Here is a 27,800-nt window from a genome sequence, read left to right as displayed (position 1 = left end):
AAGCATGGTGAACCAGCTCAAACCACTTCAAAGGTTGATATCCATCAAAAGAAGGTTATGCTGTCTGTTTGGTGTGGTATATTTTGAGCTGCTTCCAAGGAACCAAACGATTAATTCGGTTGTTTACTGTCAACAATTGGACAAATTGAATACAGCCATCAAGGAGAAGCGACCAGAATTGGTCAATCGTAAGGTGTCATATTCCACCAGGACAACGCTAGACCGCACACATCTTTGGTCACTCGCCAAAAACTGAGTGAGCTTGGCTGGGAACTTTTGATGCATCCACCATATAGCCCTGACCTTGCACCATCAGACTACCATTTATTTCGATCTTTGCAGAACTCCTTAAATGGTAAAACTTTCGGCAATGATGAGGCTATAAAATCGCACTTGGTTCAGTTTTTTGCAGATAAAGGCCAGAAGTTCTATGAGCGTGGAATATTAAATTTGCCAAGAAGATGGCAAAAGTTTATTGAACAAAATGGCAATTATATATTTGATTAAAGTTCATTCTAAGTTTTATTAAAAATGCATTTACTTTCTTTTAAAAAATCCGCAATTACTTCTTGGGCAACCCAATATAACGTTCGGCTCATGTGCAATTGTTTGATTGATTTCAAATACAGTCCTGCATCTAAGCACTGTTCTTAAGGAGTTTAAATTATTCATAGGCAAAATGTCTATACCCCGCTTAAGGTTTTCAACAGATTTTGCAAAGTATTTGTTAAACGTTTCTGCCTGATCCAAATTGCTCATAACTGCAATTCCATTTTCATCAAAAACATTTATACAACTCTTAGAGCTCCTCCCAAGCGCATCCTTTAGAAATCTTTAAGTCCGTTAAGGATCGTTTTTAAAGCTCATAAGATTGTTTTCGTAATAATCGTTCATAGAGTCTTTCGTGTGACTTATTTCACAGCTAGGATTTTCCTTCTCTGTTTTAAAAGACGAATTTTATACGCTATCAATTTATGTAGGTTCCCATTAATCCAGTGAGTTACTTTATTTTTCGAAATATTATTCTTGTTCTTGGTAAAAGTTGACGCTTCAATTGCCATTTTTATACATTTCAACAAACTTTCAGTAGAGTATCAACGGAAGTGTTTCCGGTATTTTTAAGCAGATCTAAGTCGGTTTCCAACTGTATTTTCAAAAGGTCAAAATCAAACACTGCAATACTCCTACGTTCAACTTAAATTAAAGTTTAACCTGAACATCTACTGCAATGTGTATCAGATTGTGATCAGAGAGGTTGCATTCTATCGCATCAATTGTCAACGGCCTTAATATGTTACTGTAGACATGATAAAGACATGAACTACTAAAGGGCCTAGTTATCAAATTGTGATAGAATATCAGAAAATTCATTTACTTTTATACCATCAATATTGGCATCTCCAACGAATATACTTGGTATTCTTCAATAACGTTCAAGACAATCATCCAAAAACTCTAAAAAGAATTGACCGTTTCATTTAGGCGATTTATAAAAACTCATAAGTGTGATTGGTTTACGGTCCACCTAAATGTCATTAAGTTGAACAACAATGTTGTTTATGAAGTCTCCAGTTTTATTTTCAACTTCTTTGAAAAATATTTACTCACGGATAAATAGCGATGTACCGCCGTAACCGTCTGATCGACAACAATGTATTGATATGTACCCTAGTAAATTATAAATTTGGACAAAATTCTATTTGAACCACGTTTCTTGCACTGCAATCACTGCAGGTAATACAGATAATGTTGATAATAACTTCTTCTTCTTCTTGTTGTAGCCACATTTTCATGTGTATGTGAGTAAGCTCGTTCCGGTCCAAAGGACCGATCGCCGCAGGAACAAGGTGGCCGTTGGTTATTTAAAGGCGCCAATAACTCGCCTTGCCATATCGAGCATCATCTTAGGCACTCAATATTTATGTAGGAGCGGGTGCCGCTCGGTCTCTTACTGAGAATCTCCGCTCGATGTCGCCGATAGTCGACCACTGCCGATGCAACTACCCCGTATGGAGCATTCTACAATCCGCAGTCTGTAGACGTGCCCGGTAGCTCGCAGCTGAGCTCCTCGTGACAGCAATGAACACCATACAGATCGGACACCAATGTTCCAGCCTGTGTGGTTCTCACAACTATCCCATGCCGGGAAGTAAGCCCATAACCATAAAAACCGATCTCCCGATTACATTTCTTGAGCCTCCAGAGTGCTCAATTCTTAGCCTATTTGGCTGAAATTTTGCAGATATCATTTTGGTATTACTTCCAACTTTGCCAAGTATAATTCAAATCGGTTCGTAACCTGCTCTAGCTGCCATATAAATCCCAATTTGAATTTCTGAAGCTCTGGAGGGTGCAATTATTACTTAATTTGCTTGAAAGTTAGGAGGTGGTGTTTTTCTATTGCATCTTATACCAATGACAAGGACCATATCGATCAATAACTCGAAATTGCTCATATATATTTGAACAAGTAAAAGCGTTCTAAGTTCGGCGGGCCCAGATCTTGGGTACCCACCACCATGGATTCCTCTAAAAATGTACACAAATGATTTAGACCGTTCGTGACATGATTGTTGGAAGTCGTAACAGAACACTGCGAACACAATTTCAGCCCCATCGGATAAAAAATGAGGCTTACAGGGGCTTGAGATGTCAAATCAGGAGATGGATTTACATAGGGCCATACTTATCACGATTGTTGGAAGTCATAATTGAACCCTATGTGCTGGGGCTTTTAGGGTCTCAAGAAGTCAATGCGGATGTGAACGTTCGCGATCTGGATGGTTAAACTTTTGGAACTAGAAGGCATCTTCCTTTTTCGGTTCCTGTGGTATCACAATGGACGCATACGTCTAAGTGAGCCTGATGACAGACTGCCATTTAAATCTAACCTAACCTAAGTCAAATCGGTGAATCGGGAGCTGTATCTTGTCATTTCGTTTGTAATGAAATATTTATCTGCAACCCCAAAAACTATGAGTCGATGTAGACATGTGCGTCCGCACTTCCGACTGTCGAAATTCATTATAGCAGCCGAACGCGTAAAGTTAGCCGCCCGAAATTTTGTACGGATACTTCTTTCTGATGTAAGTCGTTGGGCATTGCGAATGGTCCATATCCGTTCAGATTTGAGCCCCATGTAAACCCTTTCCCAGTTTTGACTTCTTGAGACTCTACAATTCTCAATTTCCATTCTATTTGGATGAAATATGATATAACCCCTATATATACCGATTTCCGGATTTGATTTAAAAACCTCAACTTTTAGTTGATTTGGCACTAAGACTTCTGTTCTGACTTCCAAAATCTGTGACAAGTACGATCTAAATCGGTCTATAAACAGACATATAAGCCGATCCCTGGATTTGGCTTCATAAGCCCATAGAACTTCAATTTTCACTTGATTTGGCTGACATTTAGCACAAAAACTTCTTCTTCTACATCAAACATCTGCCCCAAGTATGATCTGAATAGGTCCATAAACTGACATAGCCCCCATATAAACCGATCCCGGATTTGGCTTCTTAAGCCCCTAGAAACCTCACTTGATTTGGCTTACATTTAGCACAAAGATTTCTTTTCTGACTTGCAACATCTGTGCCAAGTGTGATCCGAATCGGTCTATAAACTGACATAGCCCTCATATAAACCGATCACCGGATTTGGCTTGAGCCCCTACAAACCTCAATTTTCACCTGATTTGGCTAAAAAATCTTAAAAGCCTCAGTTTTCATCCGGTTTGGCTGAAATTTGGTTCATAAAATATACTTACGCCCTCCTGCACTCATAACGGTAGGTTCATAAATATATATAGACCCCAAACAAACCGATCTCCAGATTTGACACCTAGAAGCTTTAGTATTTGCCCGATTCGCCTTAAATTTGCTACGGGAAGTACACTTGTGTATCCCAATACTCACAACGAATCCTATTTCGATAGGCCTCTTTAAAACCGATACCCTGATATGACTTCTTGAGACCATAGAAGCCTCAATCGCAATACACGATTTGTGTGTTTCAAAATAATTCAAATACAAACTGAGTCAACAAGGTTGCATTTTTAGCAGAATCCATGATGATGGGTACCCAAGGCAGACGATCATGTACACATACTAACCCATGAAGAACTATGTTAAACCATTTATGAGGTCAGTTAATAAATTGATCCCCAAAGTATGCAATAAATTATGTAATACTTATAATTGCTTTGAATGAATCGTCTCATATAACAAAGGCGTTTTTCAAGTTTCGGAAACTCATTTAGTACATAATAAATCAAACTCCGTTCTTTAGAATAATTTTTAATATTTTCAAGATTGAAAATTTCTGAAAATTGTTTATTTTCCAACTCATTGCCAATTTTAAAAGCTTAGTTGAGATTAATTGATGAATTGGTCCCAAAAGTATGCAATAAATTATGCAATATTTATAATTGCATGAATGAATTGTCACACATAATAAAAGTGTTTGTCAATTTTTGGAAACTTAATAAATATATCAAACTCCATTCATTTTCCTAATTGTTAATGTCTTCGATACTGAACAATTTTAAAAATTTTTTTCTTACTCACTACGCGTTTTAAAAAGTGTATTTTAGCATTTCTAAGAAATTAATTATTTAATGTATTTTTTTGTTTTGACATCTTCCTTTTGTTAACGTAATGGCTTCTAAAATGTTATATATCACCACAACTTTCTTTGCGTATTAATTCCGCAAAGTTAATGTAATTAATCTTTATTGAAAAAATCAAACAACAACTCCTTTGATTGATTAAGAAACCAAAAAAAAAAACCTATTTCATTGAGTAACAGATTTTTTGATGGTTTTATTTTTCTAAAGAAAATCATGATTTCAATCATATAACATGACTTTGTCTCAATGACATGACTTTAAAATGTCACATGCCCATTATTTTTTGAAATCATGCAGACACAGAGCAAAAACTGAGAGCATTGGAAATTTGCTGGTGTGGGGGAGGTGTACGGGGGAGAGAATGACAAAAAAATGTCTGCTCTGGCTGGGATAAGCCCTAATGTATGCTTTAATTTGCTCGTTATAAAACACATCTTTATTATTATGATTTTTGGTTTTCTTGTTGTCTTTTTCGTCGCTGGCAATGTCGTTGTCCTTTTGTGTGTTGTGTATAGGCCGCAAATTTTCTTGTCATCCAAAATAAAAATGATTAATTATACCGTCCCTTCTTCCACCAGCTCTTAACCATGACGGCGGCCGTTGTTTGCCCATACAAAGGAATTTCTTCTTAACCTTGGTTAAGGCTGAGCAGAGTTGCGTATGTTTTGGGTGTCCTTTGAAATGTAGACCATTACATTGGGACCAAAACTATGCCCGGTAGACAAACTCATAAAAACCATATATACGGCTCGACAATGAAAAATACGCCACAACAAAGAAAAAAGAAATTCGTCGCTTTTTGTGGAAACATGTGAGTTGTGTGAAAGCAAAATTATTTTGTGTTTTTTTTTTTATTTTTTTGGAGGGAAGACGGAGTCTATAAAGATGTCTGCTTGGGCATGTGGGTGCGAAAAACTCTACGTCTGAATGAACTCACGCTCACCGTGAATGAGAGAGAGTGAGAGACACAGAGAGACAAAAGTCACATATTATGTTGTCATTACGTGACTACAAACGCAAGATTTATTATAGGGATTTTTTGCAGGGTTTCCTATCATTTTGTTTGGGTTTTCTGTTCTTTTGGGCTCCATATTCATATACAGAGGGCCATGCCAACTGATACCGGTTATAATGTCTGGTTTTATATATCACAAAATGAAAACAACAGTCAGGGCAAAGAGAAAACTTAACAAAAAAAAAAAACAAAAACCCGAATAGGAAAAAGTGCTGAAATGTGGTAAAAAAAAATATATATATATATATAGAAACTAAATAGGGTAGCTTAGATATGATGGTGTTGATACTCACATTAACTTGTTGAGCAAACTCAACCTTCGGCTGACCGACCAATTCAATAATATGAACCATATGGAATGATTTGTTGATTAAACGATTGCCAAAATAAACGACGCTTGAATTGCTGGAAATTTTTCTATATGCTGGTGTAATGGTAAAAAGGTTTATTTTTCACAAAATGGTCTCACTTGAACGAGTTTACACTTTTATGGTATTATGCACTGATATTCTTTTTTTTAATTTTTTTCAATTTTTGGTAGAAGAAAAATATTTTATTATCATTCAACACTTTTTTTCTAAATTTTCTTTTTAATTATATGGTTTTCTTAATTTAATTGCTGCTGGTTTCTACTTGAATTTCTTTATTTTTGATTAGTTTTGATTTTCGTTTAATTGTTTTTTTCTATATTAAATTCACTTTATTCGTGTTTTTAGTTATTTTCTTTTTTTGTCAATATTTTATTTTCTTTGCTTATTTTTTGTTAATATTTCCTTTTATGTTTCTGCTTTTACTGTTTATTTTCTGTGCTTATTTATTTTTGTTAATTTTGTTTACAACTGCCTCAATTTGATTCAATGTTAATACACTATGATTTTCTGCTTTAAGTTGACCTTGCATCAGAGAGAAATGAACATTAGGCTAGAAATGAATCTTTATCTTTAGGTGAACCTTGATTTATACAAAACAACATAAATTATAAAGACTAATCAGTCGCTGAACCATATTGTATTGAAAGTATTTTGACCACATAAAAATAATGCAGGCTTTAATAGGTTAAATAACATAGTTTTTTCACCATATTCACATATTTACCATTTACCACATTGACTTCACCTGAGTGTGCACCGATGGTGCCGATGAGATAAAGAGAGCCAATTATCGAAACGTGTGGGGGGAAATGTGCTGCCTTGTCTGAGGAACTGCCAATTTCTTATCTTCAAAACTCATTTAACAATCTCTCTCTTTTGTGTGTTGCAGAACAGAAATTGATTCTCATGACCGGCTGTAAAAATCCAAACAGATGAAGAAGAAGAAACAAGTAGAAGCATGCTAAGTTCGGCCGGGCCGAATCTTATATACCCTCCACCATGGATCCCATTTGTCGAATTCTTTTCCCAGTGTCTCTTTTAAGGCAAACAAAGGAAATGAAAGGATAAAAGTAAAGAATGACTATTGGTGATTTCGATTCTGAAAAAAAATGTTACACTAATGTTGCACTTATACGGGACAAACTTTTGGGAATGCTGCCTTATCCCTCTCATAGTTTTACACTTTTTACATTTTCAATCGAACATGTTAATATGCCCGTATATTGTAATTTCAACCAAATAATGCTGTAAAATGTAGCAATGCATCTAATATGCCGTTAGCTAAATAAAAGGCGATTACTTTTTCCTTTTTTTATGTATTTCTTTTTAATATTTTGCCAAACATTCTACAAATTGTTTTCTTCTTCTTCTTTTCAACCAAAATTTGCTTGAACGGTGGCATGCACATGAGATGATAGCAGCTGATTTAAAGTGCGGCATTCTCCATCCTAGCCTAGCCACGGTGTAGAAAATGCAGCATTTTTTCACTTTTAGTGGGCAACACCATTACAAACGAACATTTACCCGGTGGTGGGGTTACACTTTTTTGGAGAATCGAACACAAAATTTCGATCTCAGTGCAACATGTCGAAAAAATGCTGCACTTTTTTTCACAATCGAAATCACCATATGCTATTGGTTATGGTCCAATTCGGAAGAAGAAGAAACAGGTAGAAGCATGCTAAGTTCGGCCGGGCCGAATCTTATATACCCTCCACCATGGATCGCATTTGTCGAATTCTTTTCCCAGTGTCTCTTTTAAGGCAAACAAAGGAGATAAAAGGATAAAAGAAAAGAATTGCTATGCTATTGGAGCTATACCAGGTTATGGGTCGATTCGGACCATAATGGAATGAATATTGGAGACCACAGTAGAAATCACTGTGTAAAATGTCCGCCAAATCGAAAAAGGATTTCGCCCTTTAAGGGCTCAAAAAGTAAAAAAGAGAGATCGTTTTATAGGGGAGCTATATTAGGCTATAGACCGATTCAGACCATATTTGACAAGTATGTTGAAAGTCATGGAAGAAGCCGTTGTACAAAATTTCACCGAAATCAAATAATATTTGCGCCCTATAGAGGCTCAAGAAGTCAAGATTCCACACCGGTTTATATAACAGCTATATCAGGTTATGAAACCAATTTGAACCATACTTTGCACAGTTGTTGAAAGTCATAACGAAACACGTCGTTCGAAATTTTAACGAAATCGGATAGGATTTGCGAACTCAAAAGGCTTACGAAGTCAAGACAAGGCTTATATGACAGCTATATCAGGTTATGTATCGATTTCACCCGTACAGTGCAGTACAGTCCTCTAGTGGCTCAAGATGTCAAGATTCCAGATCGGTTTATATGGCAGCTATATCAGGTTATGGACCGATTTGAACCATACTTAACACGGCTGTTGAAAATCATTAAAAAAAAAACACCTCATACAAAATTTCAGCCAAATCGGATAAAAATTGCGCCCTGTTGTGGCTCAAGAAGCAAGATCGGCTTATATGGCAGCTTTATCAAAACATGGACCGATATGGTCCATTTACAATCACAACTGACCTACATCTATTGAAAGTATTTGTGCAAAATTTCAAGCTACTAGCTTTACTCCTTCGAAAGTTAGCGTGCCTTCGACAGACTGACATAGCCAGATCGACATAAAATGTCATGACGATCAACAACTTTATGGGGTCTGAGACGAATATTTCGAGAATAAACAGAATGATGAAATCGGTATACTCCCATCCTATGGTGGAGGGTATAAAAAGCATCACGAAAATATTTTTAATAAAACCGTAAATGTTTTCACGCTTTTTATACCCACACCACTACTGTAGAGGGTTTTATAACTTAGTGCATTTATTTGTAACACCCCAGAAGGAAGAGAGATAGACCCATTGATAAGTATACGGTTCGAACCAGAATCACTTTCGGATTCGATTTAGGTATGTCCGTCTGCCCATGCTAAATTGTGTACAAAGTACAGGTCGCAGTTTTCATCGGATCGTCTCAAAATTTGGTATAGACATGTTCTTCGGCTTAGAGACGAAACCTTTGAAATTGGAAAAAATCAGTTCAGATTTGGATATAGCTCTCATATATATGTTCGTCTGATTTGCAGTAATAATGCAATAAAATGGTCATTTGTTAACCGATTCTCTCGAAATTTAGCAGAAAGGATTTTCTCTTGGCTCTCGACATTATTGGTGAACTTCATGAAAATCGGTCAGATTTAGAAATAGCTCCCATATATTTATCGCCCGATTTTAACTTCTAGAGTCACAGCAAGCGCATTTACTCACCAATCTTACCAAAATTTTGCACAGCGATTTCCCTGACGACTACCACAATATCTAAGAAGTTTGCTCGAAATCCGTCCAGATTTAGATATAGCTCCCATGTTCGTACGATTTGCAGCAATAATGCAATAAAGTGATCATTTGTTGAGCGATTCTCTCTTGTTTTTGCTGCATCTATGAACGGGCCAAATCGAACCAAATAGGGATATAGCTGCCATATAGACCGATTTGGCGGTTATGGTCTAAAACCCCTAAAAGCTGCATTTATTATCCGATTTCGCTGAAATTTTAAACATTGAGTTGTTCTTAATCTCCCGACATTCGACTCAAATATGATTCAGATCGGATAACATTAAGACATTGCTGCCATATACACCGATCTGCCGATTAAGGGGTTGAATCCCATAAAAGCTTTATTTGTTACTCGACGTCGCTGCAATTTGAAACCGTGGGTTGTTTTAAGCCTCCTGACATCCTGATCAAATATTGTTCAGATCGGACTATATTTAGATATAGCTGCCATGTAGACCCATATGCCCATTTAGTGTCTCAACAGACGGACTAACGTCCGTCCGTCTTATCGTCTTAGAATTTTACGACGATCCGAAATATAAACACCTTGAAAGGTCGGACATTGATATTTCGATGCCTTGCAAACCGAATGACCAATTGAATATATCCCCTATCCTATGGTGGTGGGTATGAAAAGATTGATCGAAAATATATTTAAAACTTTTTTTATAGAAAAATCAACCATAGTACCTTATCATTCAGGTCAAACTTTAAACGGATATCACTTATAATATGTGAGAAGTTTTCCACTGTACCTTAATGAAATGTTCATAGGCAAATTTGCATTTACATATTAAAAAAAAAAAACATTGCATTAAAGTTTAAGCTCAACAGAGGGCCGCTTAGCGACACCACTTGAAAGAGAAGTTTGCTTAGTGCTTTTTATGGGTCCAAGACTTTAAATCGAGATGTCGGTCCATATGGCAGCTATATCCAAATCTGAACCAATCTTGGCCAAATTGAAGAAGGATGTCGAAGGGCCTAACACTCACTGTCCCAAATTTATGCCTCTAAGACTTCAAATCGGCGGATCGGTCTATATGGTGTCTATATCAAGATATAGTCTGATATAGCCCATCTTCGAACTTAACCTGCCTCTGAACAATAAAGGACCTGTGCAAAGTTTCAGCTATAATAAGATACGCGTTAAAAACACACCCTCCCCGTTGTAATCGCAGTGTTAACTATTTCTGAAATCCTAAAAGTAGGCAATAGTTTTATTGCATTTCACATATATGAAAAATTGTCCAAAAGTAAACACTTAATTGCGCAACATGGCTAAAGTTATCTCTGATACAATTATACCATTTAAAAATATACAAGTAAAAGTGGCCTACGTTCAGCCGGACCGAATCTCGGGAACCCACCACCATGGATTTATACAATATAAATTTAGTTGTCAAACTTTTGTCAGACCAGTAAATATTAATGCTTCCACAAACCGAACAAGTATAATCGAGAGACCGATTTAAAAGGGAGCTATATCAGGTTATAGACTGATTTGGACCGTTCTTGGCACAGGTTTTGGAAGTCGTAACAGAACAAATTTCCGCCAAATCGGACAAAAACTGTGGCTTGTAAGTGCTCAAAATCAAATCGAGAGATCGATTTATGTGGGACCTATGTCTAAATCTGAAACGATATGGCCCAGTTGCAGTCTCCAACGACCTTCATCAGTATTAAACATCTGTGCAAAATTTCAAGAGGCTAGCTTTACGCGTACGGACTAGACCATCTTAGACGTATATTTCGAGGTGTTACAAACGGAGTGACTAGATTAGTATACCCCCATCCAAAGGTGGTGGGTATGAAAAGACTGATCCAAAATATTGGGTTGCCCAAAAAGTAATTGCGGATTTTTTTAAAGGAAGTAAATGATTTTTAATAATACTTAGAATTAACTTTAATCAAATATACTTTTTTTACACTTTTTTTCTAAAGCAGGCTAAAAGTAACAGCTGATAACTGACAGAAGAAAGAATGCAATTACAGAGTCACAAGCTGTGAAAAAATTTGTCAACGCCGACTATATGAAAAATCCGCAATTACTTTTTGGGCAACCCAATATATTAAAAATTTTGTTTATAGAATTTTAGAAAAAAGACTTTAAGTTTTCATAAGATAACTTGTGATAATTTTAGTTTTTACGGAAAACCCCAAAAATACTACGTTATAAAAATGTTGTTTTTATCTCTACTTTTGTATTTCTCCTGAAAAATGGTTAAAATGAATATAATAAATAAAACAATTTCAATAAAGCAGCCAATTTAAAAAACTAACTAGCTCTATGCACTTAAAATGTTTAAAGTGTTGCAACACAACATTTTTCAAGTATTAATGACATTTTGGCCAATTAACGCATGACCCTCAATTCCCTTTTCCGATTTTGATGAAATTTCAATATTGATTATTGAGAGCATGTATATTGACGTTGTTGAGGGCACCGTAGCGCAGACGTTAGCGTGTCTGCCTATGACGCTGAACGCGAGGGTTGGAATTCTGGCAGGAACATCGTATTCGGCTATAAAAAGGATCATTGAGCTTAAAATTGAATCGGACAGCACTCAATGATTTGTGAGAAATTTGGCCCAGTTCTTTAATGGATTATTCATGGACAAATTTGCAATTTGCAATATTGACGTACTAACTTATTAAAATTTTTTAGAAAAATTTTTAACTTCAATTTTTTAAAATAAATGTTTTAATACAAATTAAAAAAATTAGTTTACTTCCTAAGCCTGTTTTTTATGAAACTCCATATATTAAGAGCACTTATATTGACTTTGACATAAACCCGCACCTGTAGTACTACTACAAGTCAAATGCAATAAGAACTAAAACGGTTTTCAGAAATTTTACCAGAAATCCCTACCAGTCTCCTGAACTCCAAAACAAACAGTGTTCAAATCAGTCTATATGGTACCATGTTTCAACATTAAACGTGAATAGCACCGATTTTATAGAAGTTTTTATTATAAGGATGTGCTAAATTTTTACCAACAATATGTGTTGCCTTTCTTAGGGATGAACCTATCATAATAGATCCTTGCTATGTCGCAATGCTTCACAGAAAGCCGTACACATTTTGAAACAGCTTGGGATTACAAATTTGTTTGATATTCAGAAGTCGATTTGGAAAAACAACGTCTTTCAAAATTCTATGATTTCATTTCCAAGTTTTTTTGCCTGTTAGGGCGAAGATCAATAAATTTCACAATTTTTCTTTCTCTTTCGGGGCGAGCTCAATGGTCGGTGATTTTCTTTCCAAATGGAAAAGGAAAACCAGAGATCGCAACACACACTAACCACTATGGTCGGAGATTTTCTTTCCAAAATGAAAAGCCAGAGATCGCAACACACACTAACCACTATGGGACGCGTTTTGTCTTTGGTTAGAAGACTTTTCAACCATATTAGATGTGATGGCTTCAAGGGCCGTACATTGGTGTGTTGTATTTGGTATGTTGTACATTGGTATGTTGTATTTTTTGCGAAAACGCCTCTATGATACAAATACCACATTAACCACGCTCGACAACCCTGTCTATTAGCTGTACTTTTCCAAATGCTTGTGTTTTCGTGTAATGACAGTTTTTTTGCCTGCGAAAATTACACTCGGTTCATATTTAGTCTGTTTATATTTGAATATAGTTCATTTCTCAAATGGTACCTCTATTTGACTTCTTGAGCCCCCCATAAGCCGTACTGGCTATACAGTTTGGTTGCACATAATGTTTCAACAACCACGTCCAAGTCGGTCAAAAACCTGATAGACATCCCATATAAACTTTTCTCCCTATTTGACATCTTGAGCCCCCAGAAGTTGCAATTGTTGTCAGATTTGGCGGATATTTTGCGTATAGTGTTTTGATATGAGGTCCAACATCCATGGCAAATAACCCTAGTCCTAATCGGTCTGTAGCCTGATTTTGGAACCATTCTGCTGATTTGACTCCTTGAGCCCCTAGAAGCAGTAATTGCTCTACGATTTAGCTGAAATTTTGGTTTTCATGGTTTTCTGTTACCGGAGGCCAGCTGGCGCAGAGGTCAGCCCATGACGCCAAACGCCTAGGTTCAAGAACCATCGTGAACATCAGAAAATTTGTCAGCGGTGGTTATCCCCTTACTAATGCTGGTTGCCATGTTAAAACTTCCCAACCAAGTAGTGTCGCTATGCTGCACGCCGTTCGGCCTCTTATCATCGAGTTTAAACTTTAATCGGGCTGCACTCATTGATAGGAGAGAAGTTTCCCCTGTTACTTAATGTCGTATTCATGAGAAATTTAGTAGTTAGGTGTTGTTACGACCAATTCGATCTATAACCTATATAAACCGATCTTCCGCTTTAATATCTTGTGCCCCCACCAGAAGCTGCAATTGTTTTCCGATTTGGGTGATATTTCGTGAGTAGTGCCTTTATCATATATACTGACGTATACTGACTTAGCTCCCATATATAAACCGAAATAGGCTAAAAGCTGAAAATTTTGACGCATTTGACAGAAATTGTAGATGTCAGCACGTGAGTGATTTTTCACTCACGCCCACGACACAAAACATGTTCACGCACGCTCACTCACGATTTTACTTATGTCGACTCAAGTTCACGCACGCTCACGCGACAAAAAAAAAAAACTTGCGAATCACGGCTGGAAAAAAGTGAGATTGTGAGTTTTTTAAGCCTCCCGACATCTGATCCAAAAACATAAATCAGATCATGCAATATAGATATAGCTTTTATATAGACCGATCTTGCAATTTAGAGTCTTAATCCCATAAAAACGGTTTTATTGCCTTATTTCGCTGTTACTTTTATATGAGTTCTAGGCACCTGAATAAAATATGAACGAGACTAGCGCTATTTAGATATAGTAGTGGAGTTTTATTAAAATATGATGATTATTATATCTTTGGTGATGGGTATCCTAAGTTCGACACGGATGAACTTAACACGTTTTTACATGTTTCTGTTTTTTTTTTTTTTTTTTTTTTTTTTTTTTTTTTTTTGTTTATTTTGTTTAAATGGTTATTGATCTAAGTTCCCATAAAGTATCTTTGTGGAATGCACGCTAACTTTTGAGTGAGTAAAGCTAGGCGCTTGAAATTTTGCACAAATACTTCCTAGCAGTGTAGGTGTGTAGGGATTGTATATAGGCCATATCGGTCAATATTTAGATAAAGCTCCTATGTAAACCGATCTCTAGATTTTTCTTCTTGAGCTCTAGAGGGCGCAGTTCTTGTATGATTTTGCTAAAGTTTTGCACAATGATCTCTAACTGATATAGCTCATATAAACCGATCTGGAGGGAACAATTCTTATCGGATTTGGCTGAAATTTTGTACTATAATTTCTTCTTTGACATTAGATGGATGTAACAAGTATGGTTTGAATCGGTCTTAAACCAGATATAGCTCCCATATAAACCGACCTCCCGCTTTAATTTTTTGGGCCTTTAGCTGCAATTTAGCTGCAGTCACTTCTTCTTTGCTCTCTAATATACTAGTCAAATGTGGTCTGAAGCGGTCCATAACCTGATATAGCTCCCATGAAAACCGAGCTCCCCATTTACTAATTAAGTTCCCCTAGAGCGCAATTCTTATTCGATTTGGTTGCAATTTTCGACAATGGGATCTACAATACTATTATCTTTAACATACATGGCAAGTGTAGCCCGAATAGGTTTATAACCTAACATAGCTCCAATAGCATAGCAATTCTTATTCATTTTCTTTTGTTTGCCTATAAAAAGACAACGGACGAAGAACTTAACATATGCGATCCATGGTGAAGGCTATATAAGATTCGGCCAGGCCGAACTTAGCACTCTTTGACTTGTTGTTATTTTTTTCCCGAAAAAAATAAATTAGTTATAGAAATCAATAACTGCAGATGACATGGAAACAAAAACATTTGATTTGAAATTTAGCCAGCGAAACAATTAAAAATTGTAGTGTAGCAGAATAGAATACCAACTCTAAGTCGCAATTTTTTTTTATGTCGTGAAGTCTTGTGGTTCGTAGTTTTCTTGTGAGTAGTGATTAGCATTGTGAGTCGTGATTTACGCTCACGCATGAAGAATTTTAATTCAATCATGTTCACGCACGATCACATGATTAGATTTGGATCTCACTCACGACTCTAATGACTCACGCGTCACACGACTACTCACTACTCCCGTGCACACCTCTAATATACAGTACACGTATTCGCTTCGACTAAGTTAATTTGAGTAAATTTTTAACACAGTCTGATAAATTTATATATGAACCGATTTTGACCAAACTTCTTAGATATTGACCAAACTTTTTAGGCATCGAGGAAAGCGTTGTGCACAATTTTGGGACGATTGGTTAATAAATGCACATGCCGCGCATCAGGCAATATACATATATGGCATATGAATCGATCAACAAATGTGCACTTTCTTGCAATATTTCTCAAAATCGAACGACCATATGTATGCGAGCTAAATCTAAATCGGAACCGATATCGAGCAAATTTCCTACATATTGTGGTAGTCCACGAGGAAAGCATTATGGAAAATTTTGGGAAGGTTGCTAAATAAATGCGCTTTAGGAGTAAAAATCAGGCTATAAATACAATATATGAGAGCTATATCCAAATCAGAACTGATTTCCATGAAATTCACCAGTAATGTTGAGAGTCAGGAGAAAATCCTTCCTGCCAAATTTCAAGAGAATCGGTTAACAAATGACCATTTTAGTGCATAATTACTGCAATTCGGACGAACATATATATGGGAGCTATATCCAAATCTGAACTGATTTCTTCCAATTTCAATAGGCTTCGTTTCTACGCCAAAAGAAATGTATGTGCCAAATTTTAATATTGAATATATATATTACTATTTCTACGACCACCCCACAATACAATATTTCATTCATCTGGCCACAGTTTGTTTGTCCATTAAAATCTGAAATCTCTTTGTACTATATACTTTCTTCAAAAGTGTTAATTTCCTGGACTACGGGCATACCCTGCCAATAATTTCCATATCTTGTTTTCACTTTCAATGTGTGCAAAAATTCGTTTCCTATAATTTTTGCAAAACAATTCAATAAAATGTTATCTTCTCTGTAAGTGATTACTACAGTTATAAACTTTTTTATCCAACGATGGGTTTACCCATTCCGAAGATTTCCACATCAGATTCTATTTCAAATTACAACAATATTATTAGTCTAAAATAACTTACGAGGTGCTCCCTAACTGTTCCAATTTCGATTGAAAAGAATTTTTCCTAAATTTTTTGTTCACTGCTATTTTTTCGTCTGTCTTAAAATGGCGAATTTTAAGCCGATCTCCCGATTTGACTTCTTGAGCCCCTGTAAGCCGCAATTTTTTTTTTCCGAATCTGTCTATAACCTGATATAGCTCTACTATAAACCGATCTCCCGATTTGACTTCTTAAGCCCCTACAAGCTGCAGTTTTTGTCCGGTTTGACTGAAATTGAGCAAGTAGTGTTTTGTTATGACTTCCACCCACTCTGTCTAGTACAGTCCAAATCGGTCTTTAACCTGATATAGCTCTCATATAAAGCGATATCCCATATTGACTTCTTGAGCCCTTACAAGCCGCTCCCATGCAAAGCGGTCTCTCAATCATCCTTGTTCGGCAACTAGAAGCTATCATTTTTCTGGTTTGACAGAAGTTTGGTATGTAGAATAAAATTATGCCCTTCAACTAAATTTATTTTGTATAAATTTTTTGCAGAATCCATGGTGGTGGGTTACCAAGATTCAGCCCAGCCGAAATTAGCACGCTTTTACTTATTTCTTATAATTAGGACAAAAATATTTTTTTCAAAACCTTACCAGAGAGTTTGCTGATTTATGAAAAAGAATTTCCAAGAAGACTTTTATCAAAACAAAAATTTGTTTAAGCTAAGAAAATTAATTTTTTGAAAGCGTTTAAAGTCAATTCCTTTTTTTTAGTAAAAAGTTGAAAATTCTGTACAAATTTGAGATCAAATTTTGCCTTACTATATTTTATCTAATTAGCTATACCTGATCCAACTATATCTGATGGAAAATTCGATTGAATCTGACCATAACAATTTTTTTTATTCGACTTTTCAAACTTTTCTTAAATAAGTAAAATGTCGCCTTTTTTTAAATGTCAGCCTAGGACAATAGTTTCTATTGAAATTTTGTAAATAAATCAACTATTTTAGTTTTCAGTTTTAAAAAGCGATTTGCTAAGTCAAAAACAGCTATTGCATACCTACAATAAAAAGATAAATTGTTGCATACATTAAGGATAGAAATTTTTCTTTAAGCTTCAAAGGAAGCTTAAAACCATTTGCCACTATCTGAAATCGATTTTACAGTCTGAACAAGGACAATAACTATGAAAAACATAAAGAAACAATAACTGCCGCCTAAAATAGCCGGAAAATATGATATTGATTGGCTATTTTTGAAGAAGATATTTTTAAAAAATTCGAAATTTGGTTCCTATTTTTAGGACCAACAATAATTTATTTATTATTTAGGAAGAAAATTATTATATTTTTAGAAATATTGAAAACTTTCTTGTATTAAATCTATATTTATGGATTCAAAAGAGTTAACAACATTTTTCAAAAATATTGAAATTAAATAACACGAAAATGTGTTGCCTAACCTAAGGATGAATTATTTCTCAAAACTTTTATCCACATGATTGAGAACCCGAAAATTATTCCCAACTCCATAGGAATGTAAATGTCACATTTTATTTTAGACCTAGGACAACATTGTTGTTATTGCAGCCAATGTAAAATAAACATATGGTAGCATTTTTTAACCATTTTTTTCCTTTCTAATATTTTATGGATATATGTAAGCTTTCTAATAATTTACCTGTTAATTGGAAATTAAAATGTGGTGGAATTTAATTATCTGTTGATGTTATATTCACTTACTTTTTTTCCAAATAATTAACACATTAAAACGAAAAAAAAAATTGTTTAAAAATCATATGCGTATATAAAGGAAAACAAATAACGAAAAGAAACAAATCAATCATGATTCTACAAACCATACAAATCACATACAAATTAACAACACTAATTGTTTTCCTTTGCTTATGATTCAAATAGATACAGAATTTTTAAAAAATCAAAAATCAAATAGAAACTGAATATGAAACACGCATTTGTGGAGATTTCCAATATTCGATTTTGTTTTCAATTGGGAGGGAAAAACACAATTTATAAACAATTCGTGTTGAAAATTCACATATGCAAAGACGCACTCACGCACGCACGCATACGAGTACACTGGCACAACGCACGGTGGCCCGATTAGTTGGTTGATTTGAAAGCAGAAGGAAAATATTGAACACTTGAAGTGTAAAAAATTAACATTTTTGTTTGGATTTAAAATTCGAATGATGGGATGGTAAATCAAAATAAGTAAACAAAAAAACTGGGTATTTTCTCAAAGTTTTTTTCCTAAAGATCTGATGCCAGAGGTAATGGTAATTTTGTGAATTTGTTTATAATAAAAATCTAGAATAAATGGAGAATGAATAAAATAGTCTTGGAAGGGGATTAGGAAAATTGAAAAAAATCTTTTTTCTATGGGAATGTATGGAAGTGGAATTTCTCAAATTGCTTTTAGTTGATTTGTTTTGGAAAATTTCTTGAGTATGTATATATATTAAATGCATTGTAATACACGCAAAATTCCGTTTATTTCAATACAATATGGTTCGAACGTTTCCATGATTTAGCCTGCCTTTTTGGCATAAACATACACTTCTGACCCATCTAGCTATGGTTGGAGCATACGATTTGAATTCTTTGCGTTTGGAGATGAAGTTGAACGACTTTGTTATTGTTTGTATGTTTTTGCTTTAAAGGAATTTGTTTTTGCGAATTTTTCGAGGGAAGTGAGATTAGATGAAATTTAGTTTATCGCAGAATTTCTCGATTATTTTGGATATTTTTTGCTATTGTTGTTTGTTTATTATTTGCTGTTAGATATATATGTACGTATGTATATATACAACATATGTAGATAGGTATATATATTGTAAGTATGTTGTTGTTTTGGAAAACTATATATTTCTCACACGATCTGTGTTTGATTTGGAATCATACGGAAATTTTCGCTGACTTAACTACACAAAACTCAATTTCATACTGAAAAAGGACGGCCAACTCTGTCGAGAAAAACGCCGAGACAACAGCGATACAAGTAAAGCAAAATGCACAAGCAAAGGCCTAACGAGGCATGGCAGCAGTAAGAAAAACCAGCGGGCGGACAGGCAGCAGACGGGTATTCGAAGAAGCAACGAGTCGAAAAATGACGAGCAGCAACCAGTCGTCGTAGAACAACGGCAACGATGCCAAACACAGCTAGCCATCCATCCATCGATTAGAACGAAAGAGTGCCAAAGTGTGTGTCTGTTTACACACACAGGGTGGTGATAGGCAGTCAGGCAGGGCAACCAACCAACCATTCAGCCAACAGCATGAAAGCAACCAAGTGCACATACGCACACACAAACGCTAGGGCCACCCAACAAACACATCACAACACTCAACCAACCAACCGACCTATTCTCGCGCTTGCACACACACCGTACACCTTCTTGTTTGTGCACCTCAAATCACCACAAACCGAAAGACCAAACAAACGAGCAACCGAACGAGTAAACGTACGAACATAACACAACACTCCAACACACATGCATTGACATCGCAACACGACCACAACAGTGAAACGAGCCAGCGAGTAGATTCGGGCTAGCCAAACGTATTGTATGCCAGGCGACCACAACATGCAGCATTATCAAACCTAAGTGAACATATTCCTTTCTTTCATGTTCTTTACAACTTGCTCGATGGCATTGGATAATCAACTAGTCAGTCAGTCATACAACCACCATATGGCACATTGAAAGAGAATGAATTGAGAGCTGGAAAACCTTTCGCAAACAGCTTCTCAAGCACACATGCTATGGCATTGCAAATAAGAAACAAATGTCTTAGCACCTACACACGAGCAACAACAGAAACGTGGTTGTGAGGCTCGCTCTCTTTGGTTAGAATATCTGCAAGACCAATTTACAGTGATTTTTATATTAATAAATGGGGATATTAAATAATAAGGAGTTAAGTATGCCATTTATTACAAAATGGTATTTAAACGATGGTATTTGAGACATAATTTTAAGAAGTGAATATGTATTAATGCGGTGCGTGCCGAACATGGATCCCCACCCCCACATACATCTTGTTAAAATTTCTTTAATATTTGTGAACCTTAAGAAGTTTTTTTTTTGGGCTAAGGATTTTGAGGAAACCAAGACTACTCACTATTTTAAAAGTTGTGAGTTATGAGGTAATAAAGGACGCCTTTATGACCTTAAATCCAGAGGTCGGCCCATATGGCAGCTATATCCACACATGATTCGATCTTGACCATACTCAACACGTCGATGGCTCTTATACAACTCACAGTTCCAAAATTTAGCGAAATTGTATAAAAAATTCGCATTCTATTGTGGTTATAAGCGAGCAATATGGAGGAATAGATGAAGGGGCCTGGCCTGAGGATCCCACAAAGACAGATGCTTTCTGGATAGCACTCCGCAATGGCATCATACCAATAAATAGCGGAAATAGAAACACCTGGGTGCACCTAGATCAGTTCACGCTGTTTAGCTGCTGGAATGCTGGGGAATGAGCACAAGTACACTAAAGTGGAACGTGAATAAGCTCGACACCTCGAAACTCCTAGCGGCAGTTATCTGGCAAGCGCAGCGGTCAGAGCAGATTGAACTAGATGTTCTGTCGATAGTGGGACGAGTAATGAGCTTCATAGAGATGCAGAAGCAAATCCATGCCAAGGCTCAAAAGGCAGAGGGGAAATGGAACGAAGCAACTGCATTACATTAATACGTAGGAAAGTTTTTCAAACAAAAAAAAAAAAAAAAAAAAACATTAAATTTAGAATAATGCATGAAATGTTTATATGAATCGATAGTACGTTCCATATAATTTAATGTTGGAAGATTATTTCATGCAAATGTAGACCGTGACTCCCCTCAAATGGTCCATCCGCTTCGTCCAATTTTAGCATACTCTTTCCAACATTTCGGTCGGTATCTCCCGAATAAATGCTTCAATGGTGTCTTCCAATGCTTCAAAGAAAGCAGGCATGTCTGTATAGACGTGAGCTTTAACATAGCCCCACAAAAAATAGTCTACAGTCGTTAAATCGCACGATCTAGGAGGCCAATTCATCGGTACCGAACGTGAAATTAAATGTGTGCTTTGTGGCATGTGGCACCGTCTTGTTGAAATCACATGTCATCCAAGTTAAGCTTTTGCAATTTGGCCAAAAAAAGTTGGATATGATCTCACGATAGCACTCACCATTCACACTTTTTCTGGATGCATTGGTAACTCTTGCAATGATTCTGGCTGATCTTCGCTCCAAAATCGACAATTCTGCTTATTTACGTACCCATTGTGCCGTAAATGAGCTTCGTCGATCAATGGAAGAAGCGAGATATGAACTTTCTTAACAGAGCACGCATTTTGATTATAAAATTCAATAACTTGCAAGCATTGTTCGTTTGTAAGACGATTCATGGTTAAATTATAGACCAAACCGAAGTGAAACAAATAAACGAGACTAGCATCAGCTGTTTAAACCAGTGTTGCCGAAAAGATAATAGCTAAAAAATCACTCTTTATAACCCCGCCCTAACTATTAGCATGACAATAGCTCCAATATGACACAACATTGATTAGTTACTTACTAACTGAAACTGGATGTAAAGTAGAACTGAATGTCCTATACATCCAAAAATTTCATAGCAGCTGTTTGATAACCCACAATTTTATACTTAGATATACAAATCTCCCCATTTTTACTTTGCAAACACTGTTTCACATGATTTTACTCTCTCTTGCACTCTGCAAAACATGCCCACACACAACACAACTTGTGGATTTTCACGTGTCAAGTTGCAAAATGTCATTGAGAGAAGTTAGAAACATGCATTGCGTTTTATTTGGTATGGCTGTTGCAACGAAAACAAAATGCATGTTGCCAAGCATTTAGTCAGCAATAATTTCAAGCAGCAACGAAAATTGTTTTTCGTTGCTTACTAGCTCAGATTTGCTGCTGTTGGGGTTTGAAGCCTCCAAATAAGAATCTCCGTTAGGTGGTTGTAGCTGATGCTCCCTATGACGGCGACGACGACAACGGCAATGATGATGATTTTGTTGATGCTCCCTCCACATACAGTACAATCATCATGTGGTTGTTGATGTTGTTGTCGCATGCTGTCCTCCCTACACACCAGTAACCAAAGAGAGTGCGAGAGCATAAAATTTTCCCTGTTGTTATTTTTGTAACGGCTTTAGGTTTCTTACGTTTTTGCCGAATGCCTTTTTGTTGCTGGCATTGTGGTTGATGATGTTGTTGGTGTTGCTGTTGCTGTTATTATCATTCAATTGCTGTTGCTGCTGTTGGCTCTCCCTACATTTTTGAAGTTGACTGTGTTGTTGTCTCCTGCTGCATGTTGTTGTCGCTATCCACATCCATCCGTTCGTCTGTCCATCCTTCCATCCGCCGTCATCGTCGTCATAGTTGTAATATTTAATAAAAAGAGTGCATACTCTCGGTTGTTGGTGGTGTTGTAGGAGCCCCCTTAGGGGCATGTGTTAGAAAGAGATGGCAATATGTTTTTGTTATTGCTTTGTACTAGTTTCCCCAACGTTTTCATCATTTCTCGCTACAACACAGTAGTTAGGTAGGGAGGTGGGTAAGGGGGCCTACAAATAACACAAATAATACACGTATCAACTTGTTGTTGTAGCTATTGTTGGTTTCTGTTGATGTCGTCCTTGTTGTTGCGCCAATATTGCTGTTGTTGCTCTCCCATCATTATATAAAAGAGTAAGTGTTTGTAAGTGTGTGCCTTTATGGAGGACAAAAAAGGTTGGCATTTTGTAATATTTAGGTTTAAATAGAATTTTATTAAATAACAAAAATAAATTTATTTAATTATTTAATAAATGTTACAAATGTAATAAATTAACTGAATATGAGAAACAGTTTTTGAAGAAAAGAAACAACGACAACATCAGCAAATCGAATATCATGTTCACAATTATGTCAGCTACAACATTTTTTGTCATTTTGATTTGGTTGGCATGATTACGAAGTAGGTTTGTGTAACCGTCCTCTACATCGCAATCATCATAAGCATCTCCAACAATTTGTCCTTTCATTTTTTGAATATTAACGATTTTAAGGAAAACAAAAATTTTGTAGTCTAGGTTCTTAAATTTGTCATGTTGTCAGTTCAATATTAAATTGACAATTTCGTTTCAAATGTAAAAGCCATGGAAACTGAGAAAAAACAAGTTTTCAGAAAAAAAGCAGAAAGGAAAGGGAAAAGTCGAGCGGTGCCGACTGTATAGTACCCTACATCCTTCCTGCCAAATTACGAGAGAATCGGTTTACAAATGAGCACTGTATTGCAAAATTTCTCAAAATCGGACGAACATATATATGGGAGCTATATCTAAATCTGAACCGATTTCGAGCAAGTGGAAGTCGTCGAGGAAAGCGATGTACAAAATTTTGGGAAGATTGGTCAATAAATGCGCTTGCAGTAGCTCTAGTAGTGAAAATCGGGCGATATATTGCACTGGAATATCGAGGTAATATCGAGGGTCAAGAGAAAATCGTTCCTACGAAGTTCCGAGAGAATCGGTTAGCAGGTGTTCATTTTATTGCACTATTACTGCAAATCGGATGAACATATATATGGGAGCTATTATTTGAATTTGTGTTCAATACAAAGGATGGATATTTTTTGTTTCTGTTTCATTGTGTATGGTATTGTAAATACGACGGTTTTTTTTTGCCTGAACTAAAATTTGAAAAATTTTCACATGCCGAGTTTGCATATTTACACGATCGCGAACATCCCAACATTGATTGGTGTGAAGATTACCCAATGAAAGAAAAAAAATTTAGTTGTTTTGCCTGTTAAGGCGAATATCATTTTTATTTCATAATTCGTACCCCTGGAAGGTCTCCAGATTTGTGAGCTTACGGAGGATGTGATAAGATCCAGCAAAGGTACACACGTGGTTACGTAAGGAATAAGTGTTTCACCACCCGCTCTTATTCTTCATTATTTCTGTTTTTTTTTTATTCGTGTATAACATCTGCAGGGTATCACAATGGACCACACCGGACTTTCCGTGAATTCACCTATGGTGGGCACACCATCCAACTTAGCCTAACCTAAACCAAGCTACCAAAGTTTAACCCATTAACGCCTGACCCTTGAAATTTCATATATTCATTATTTAGAGCTTACATTGACGTATCAGTTTTTCTTTAAATTGTTTTAATAATTTTTTTTTTAATTATTTTTAATATTAAAATTTTTTTAACAATTTTTTTTTTAAATACTTAAAAAAACACATTAAAAAAATAGTTCGGCCGGGCCGAATCTTATAAACCCTCCGCCATGGATAGCATTTGTCGAGTTCTTTTCCCGGTGTCTCTTTTAAGGCAAACAAAGGAAAGGATAAAAGAAAAGAATGGCTATGCTATTGGTTATGGTCCGATTCGGACCATAATGGAATGAATGTTGGAGGCCATAGTAGAAGTCATTGTGTAAAATTTCAGCCAAATGAAATAAGAATTGCGCCCTTTAGGGGCTCAAAAAGTAAAATAGGGAGATCGTTTTATAGGGGAGCTGTATTAGGCTATAGACCGATTCAGACGATATTTGACACGTAGGTTGAAAGTCATGGGATAAGCCATTGTACACAATTTCACCGAAATCAGATAATAATTGCGCCCTATAGAGGCTCAAGAAGTCAAGATCCCAGACCGGTTTATATGGCAGCTATATCAGGTTATGAACCGATTTGAACAATATTTTGCACAGTTTTTGAAAGTCATAACAAAACACGTCATGCAAAATTTCAGCGAAATCGGATATGATTTGCGTCCTCTAAGGGCTCAAGAAGTCAAGATCCCAACCGACCTACACCTATAAAAAGTATTTGTGCAAAATTTCAAGCGGCTAGCTTCACTCCTTCGAAAGTTATGACGGACGGACGGATATGGCTAGATCGACATAAAATGTCATCATGGTCAATAATGTGTATATATTAATGGGGTCTGCGACGAATATTTCGAGGAGTTACAAACAGAATGACGAAATTATCCTATGGTGGAGGGTATAATAATACCATCCTATGGTGGAGGGTATAAAAATTGTTGATTTTCGACCATAACATGATCTTATATGACGGGAACATTTTTAACACCATAGGATGAGGTGTATACTAATCTAGTCAGTCCATTTGTAACACATCGGAATATCGATCTGGGACCCCATAAAGAATACACGGTCACGGATTGTCTTGAAATGCAAAGTCGATTTAGCCATGTCTGTCCGTCTGTGGAAATCCAGATAGCCGTCGAACGCGTAAAGTTAGCAGCTTGAAATTTTGCACACATACTTCTTATTGATGTAAGTCGTCGGTTCAGATATGAATATAGCTGCCATATATATAGGTCCTTTGAAATGACTTCTTGAGCGCATAAAAGGTGCAATTATTATCCGATTGCGCTGAAAGTATTCTGTCATGATTTCTGACGATCGTGCCAAGTATAGCCCATATCGGTATATAACCTGATATAGCTCCCATAAAACCAATCTCCCGATTTGACATCTTAATCTCCTACACGTAAAAAATAATTCATTTCACATAAAGAAAATGTTCTACAAGTCAACCTCTTTTGCGGAAGAAGTTGGGGTTTTTATACCAAACTTCTGTCAGCAAAAATTAAAGCTCTAGGAATCGAACAAGGATAATCGAGAGACCGGTTTATATGGCGGTTACTTCATTGGTTAATAAATGCGATTGCAGTGGCTCTTTTAGTGAAAATCGGGCGATATACATATATGGCAGCTATATCTAAAGCTGGGCCGCTTTCTATGAATTCACCAGTAATGTCGAGAGTCATTAGAAAATCCTTCCTGTTAAATTTCGAGAGAATCGGTTAACAAATTAGCACTTTATTGCAATATTTCTCAAAATCAGACGAACATATATATGGGAGCTGTATATAAATCTGAACCGATTTCTATGAAATTCAACAGTAATGTCTAAAGTCATAACAAAATTCTTCCTCCACAAATGAGCACTTCATAGCAATATGTCTCAAAATCGGACGAAGATATATAAGGGCAAACTTCTCAGTTATTGGGGTAGATATATATACATATATATGAGAGCTATATCTAAATCGGACCAATTTGTTTAGATGTTGGAGACCATCGTAGAAGTCATTGTGCAAAATTTCAGCCAAATTGGATAAGTAGTGAGCCCTGTACTGCCTCAAAAATTAAAATCGAGAGATCAGTTAATATGGGAACTATATCATGTTATGGGCCGATTCAGACCATATTTGGCACGTATGTGGAAGGTCATAGGAGAAGTCGTTAAAATAATGTCTGAGGTCTAAAAATTGGAGTATAGTTACAACGAAGAACTATATGATGGGTGACTTAATGTTCTTTTCCAAATTCGTACTTTTTGATACCGTTGGGTTCTTTTTGTTCAGATGGAGCTAGAGTTCCGAAATTTCGCATGTAGGTGTAACTAAGTATTATATGATGGGTGGCTAAATTATCTATTCACGATTCGCACATTTAGGTACCATTTGCTACTTTCTTTTCAGATGAAGCTGGTGATCTGAAATTTGGCATGTAGGTACAACTAAAAAATGTGTGAAGGTTGGCGTAATGATCTGTTAAAAATTCATACAGGTTGGTAGCAAAATTGGTACCATTTAGTACTTTCTTTACAGATTGAGCTAGAGGTCTAAAATTTGGCTTGTTGCGAGCAATTCCCATCCGATTTGGGTGAAATTTTGCATTAGGTGTTTTGTTATGGCTTCCAATAACTGTGCTAAGTATGGCGTAAATCGGTATAGAACCTGATATAGCTGCCATATAAACCGATCAGGGATCTTGATTTCTTGAACCTCTAGAGGGCGCAATTCTCATCCGGCTTCTCTCATGACCTTCAACATACGTGTCTAATATAGTCTGAATCGACCAATAGCTTGATACAGCTCCTATATAAACCTATCTCCCGATTTTGTTTCTTGAGCCCCTACAAGGCGCAATTCTTATCCGAATGAACTTAAAGATTACACAATGACTTCTTCAATGTTCAGCATTCATTTATGGTCCGAATCGGACTATAACTTGATATAGGTCCAATAGCATAACAGTTCTTATTCAATATTCGATGTTTGTCTAAAAAGAGATACCGCGCATAGAATTCGACAAATGCGATCAATGGTGGAGGGTATATAAGATTCGGCCCGGCCGAAC

The 27,800-nt window shown here is 36.2% G+C and overlaps 1 protein-coding gene across 11 annotated transcripts in view; it reads right to left on the bottom strand.

The window, feature by feature from the left end:
* LOC106082501 (CUGBP Elav-like family member 4) overlaps positions 1-19,711 on the bottom strand; it is a 1,058,181-nt gene extending 1,038,470 nt beyond the window's left edge. For 3 of the 11 annotated variants that reach the window (XM_059360256.1, XM_059360261.1, XM_059360262.1), the window contains exons 1-2: positions 19,155-19,709; positions 5,942-6,569 (exon numbers count right to left, since the gene is read on the bottom strand). In XM_059360256.1, coding sequence (XP_059216239.1) covers positions 5,942-6,001 — 60 coding nt within the window. In that variant the 5' untranslated portion in view covers positions 6,002-6,569; positions 19,155-19,709. Of the gene's footprint in view, positions 1-5,941; positions 6,600-19,154 lie in introns of all 11 variants that reach the window. The other 8 variants (XM_059360260.1, XM_059360255.1, XM_059360257.1 and 5 more) reach the window with 5 other exon arrangements.
* Between the last annotated feature and the right edge of the window lie 8,089 nt (positions 19,712-27,800).

The sequence above is a fragment of the Stomoxys calcitrans genome, chromosome 1 (assembly GCF_963082655.1).
Source record: "Stomoxys calcitrans chromosome 1, idStoCalc2.1, whole genome shotgun sequence".
Classification (NCBI taxonomy): domain Eukaryota; kingdom Metazoa; phylum Arthropoda; class Insecta; order Diptera; family Muscidae; genus Stomoxys; species Stomoxys calcitrans.
Note: the sequence above shows the minus strand (reverse complement) of the source record. Positions and strands in the feature narration are given on the sequence as shown.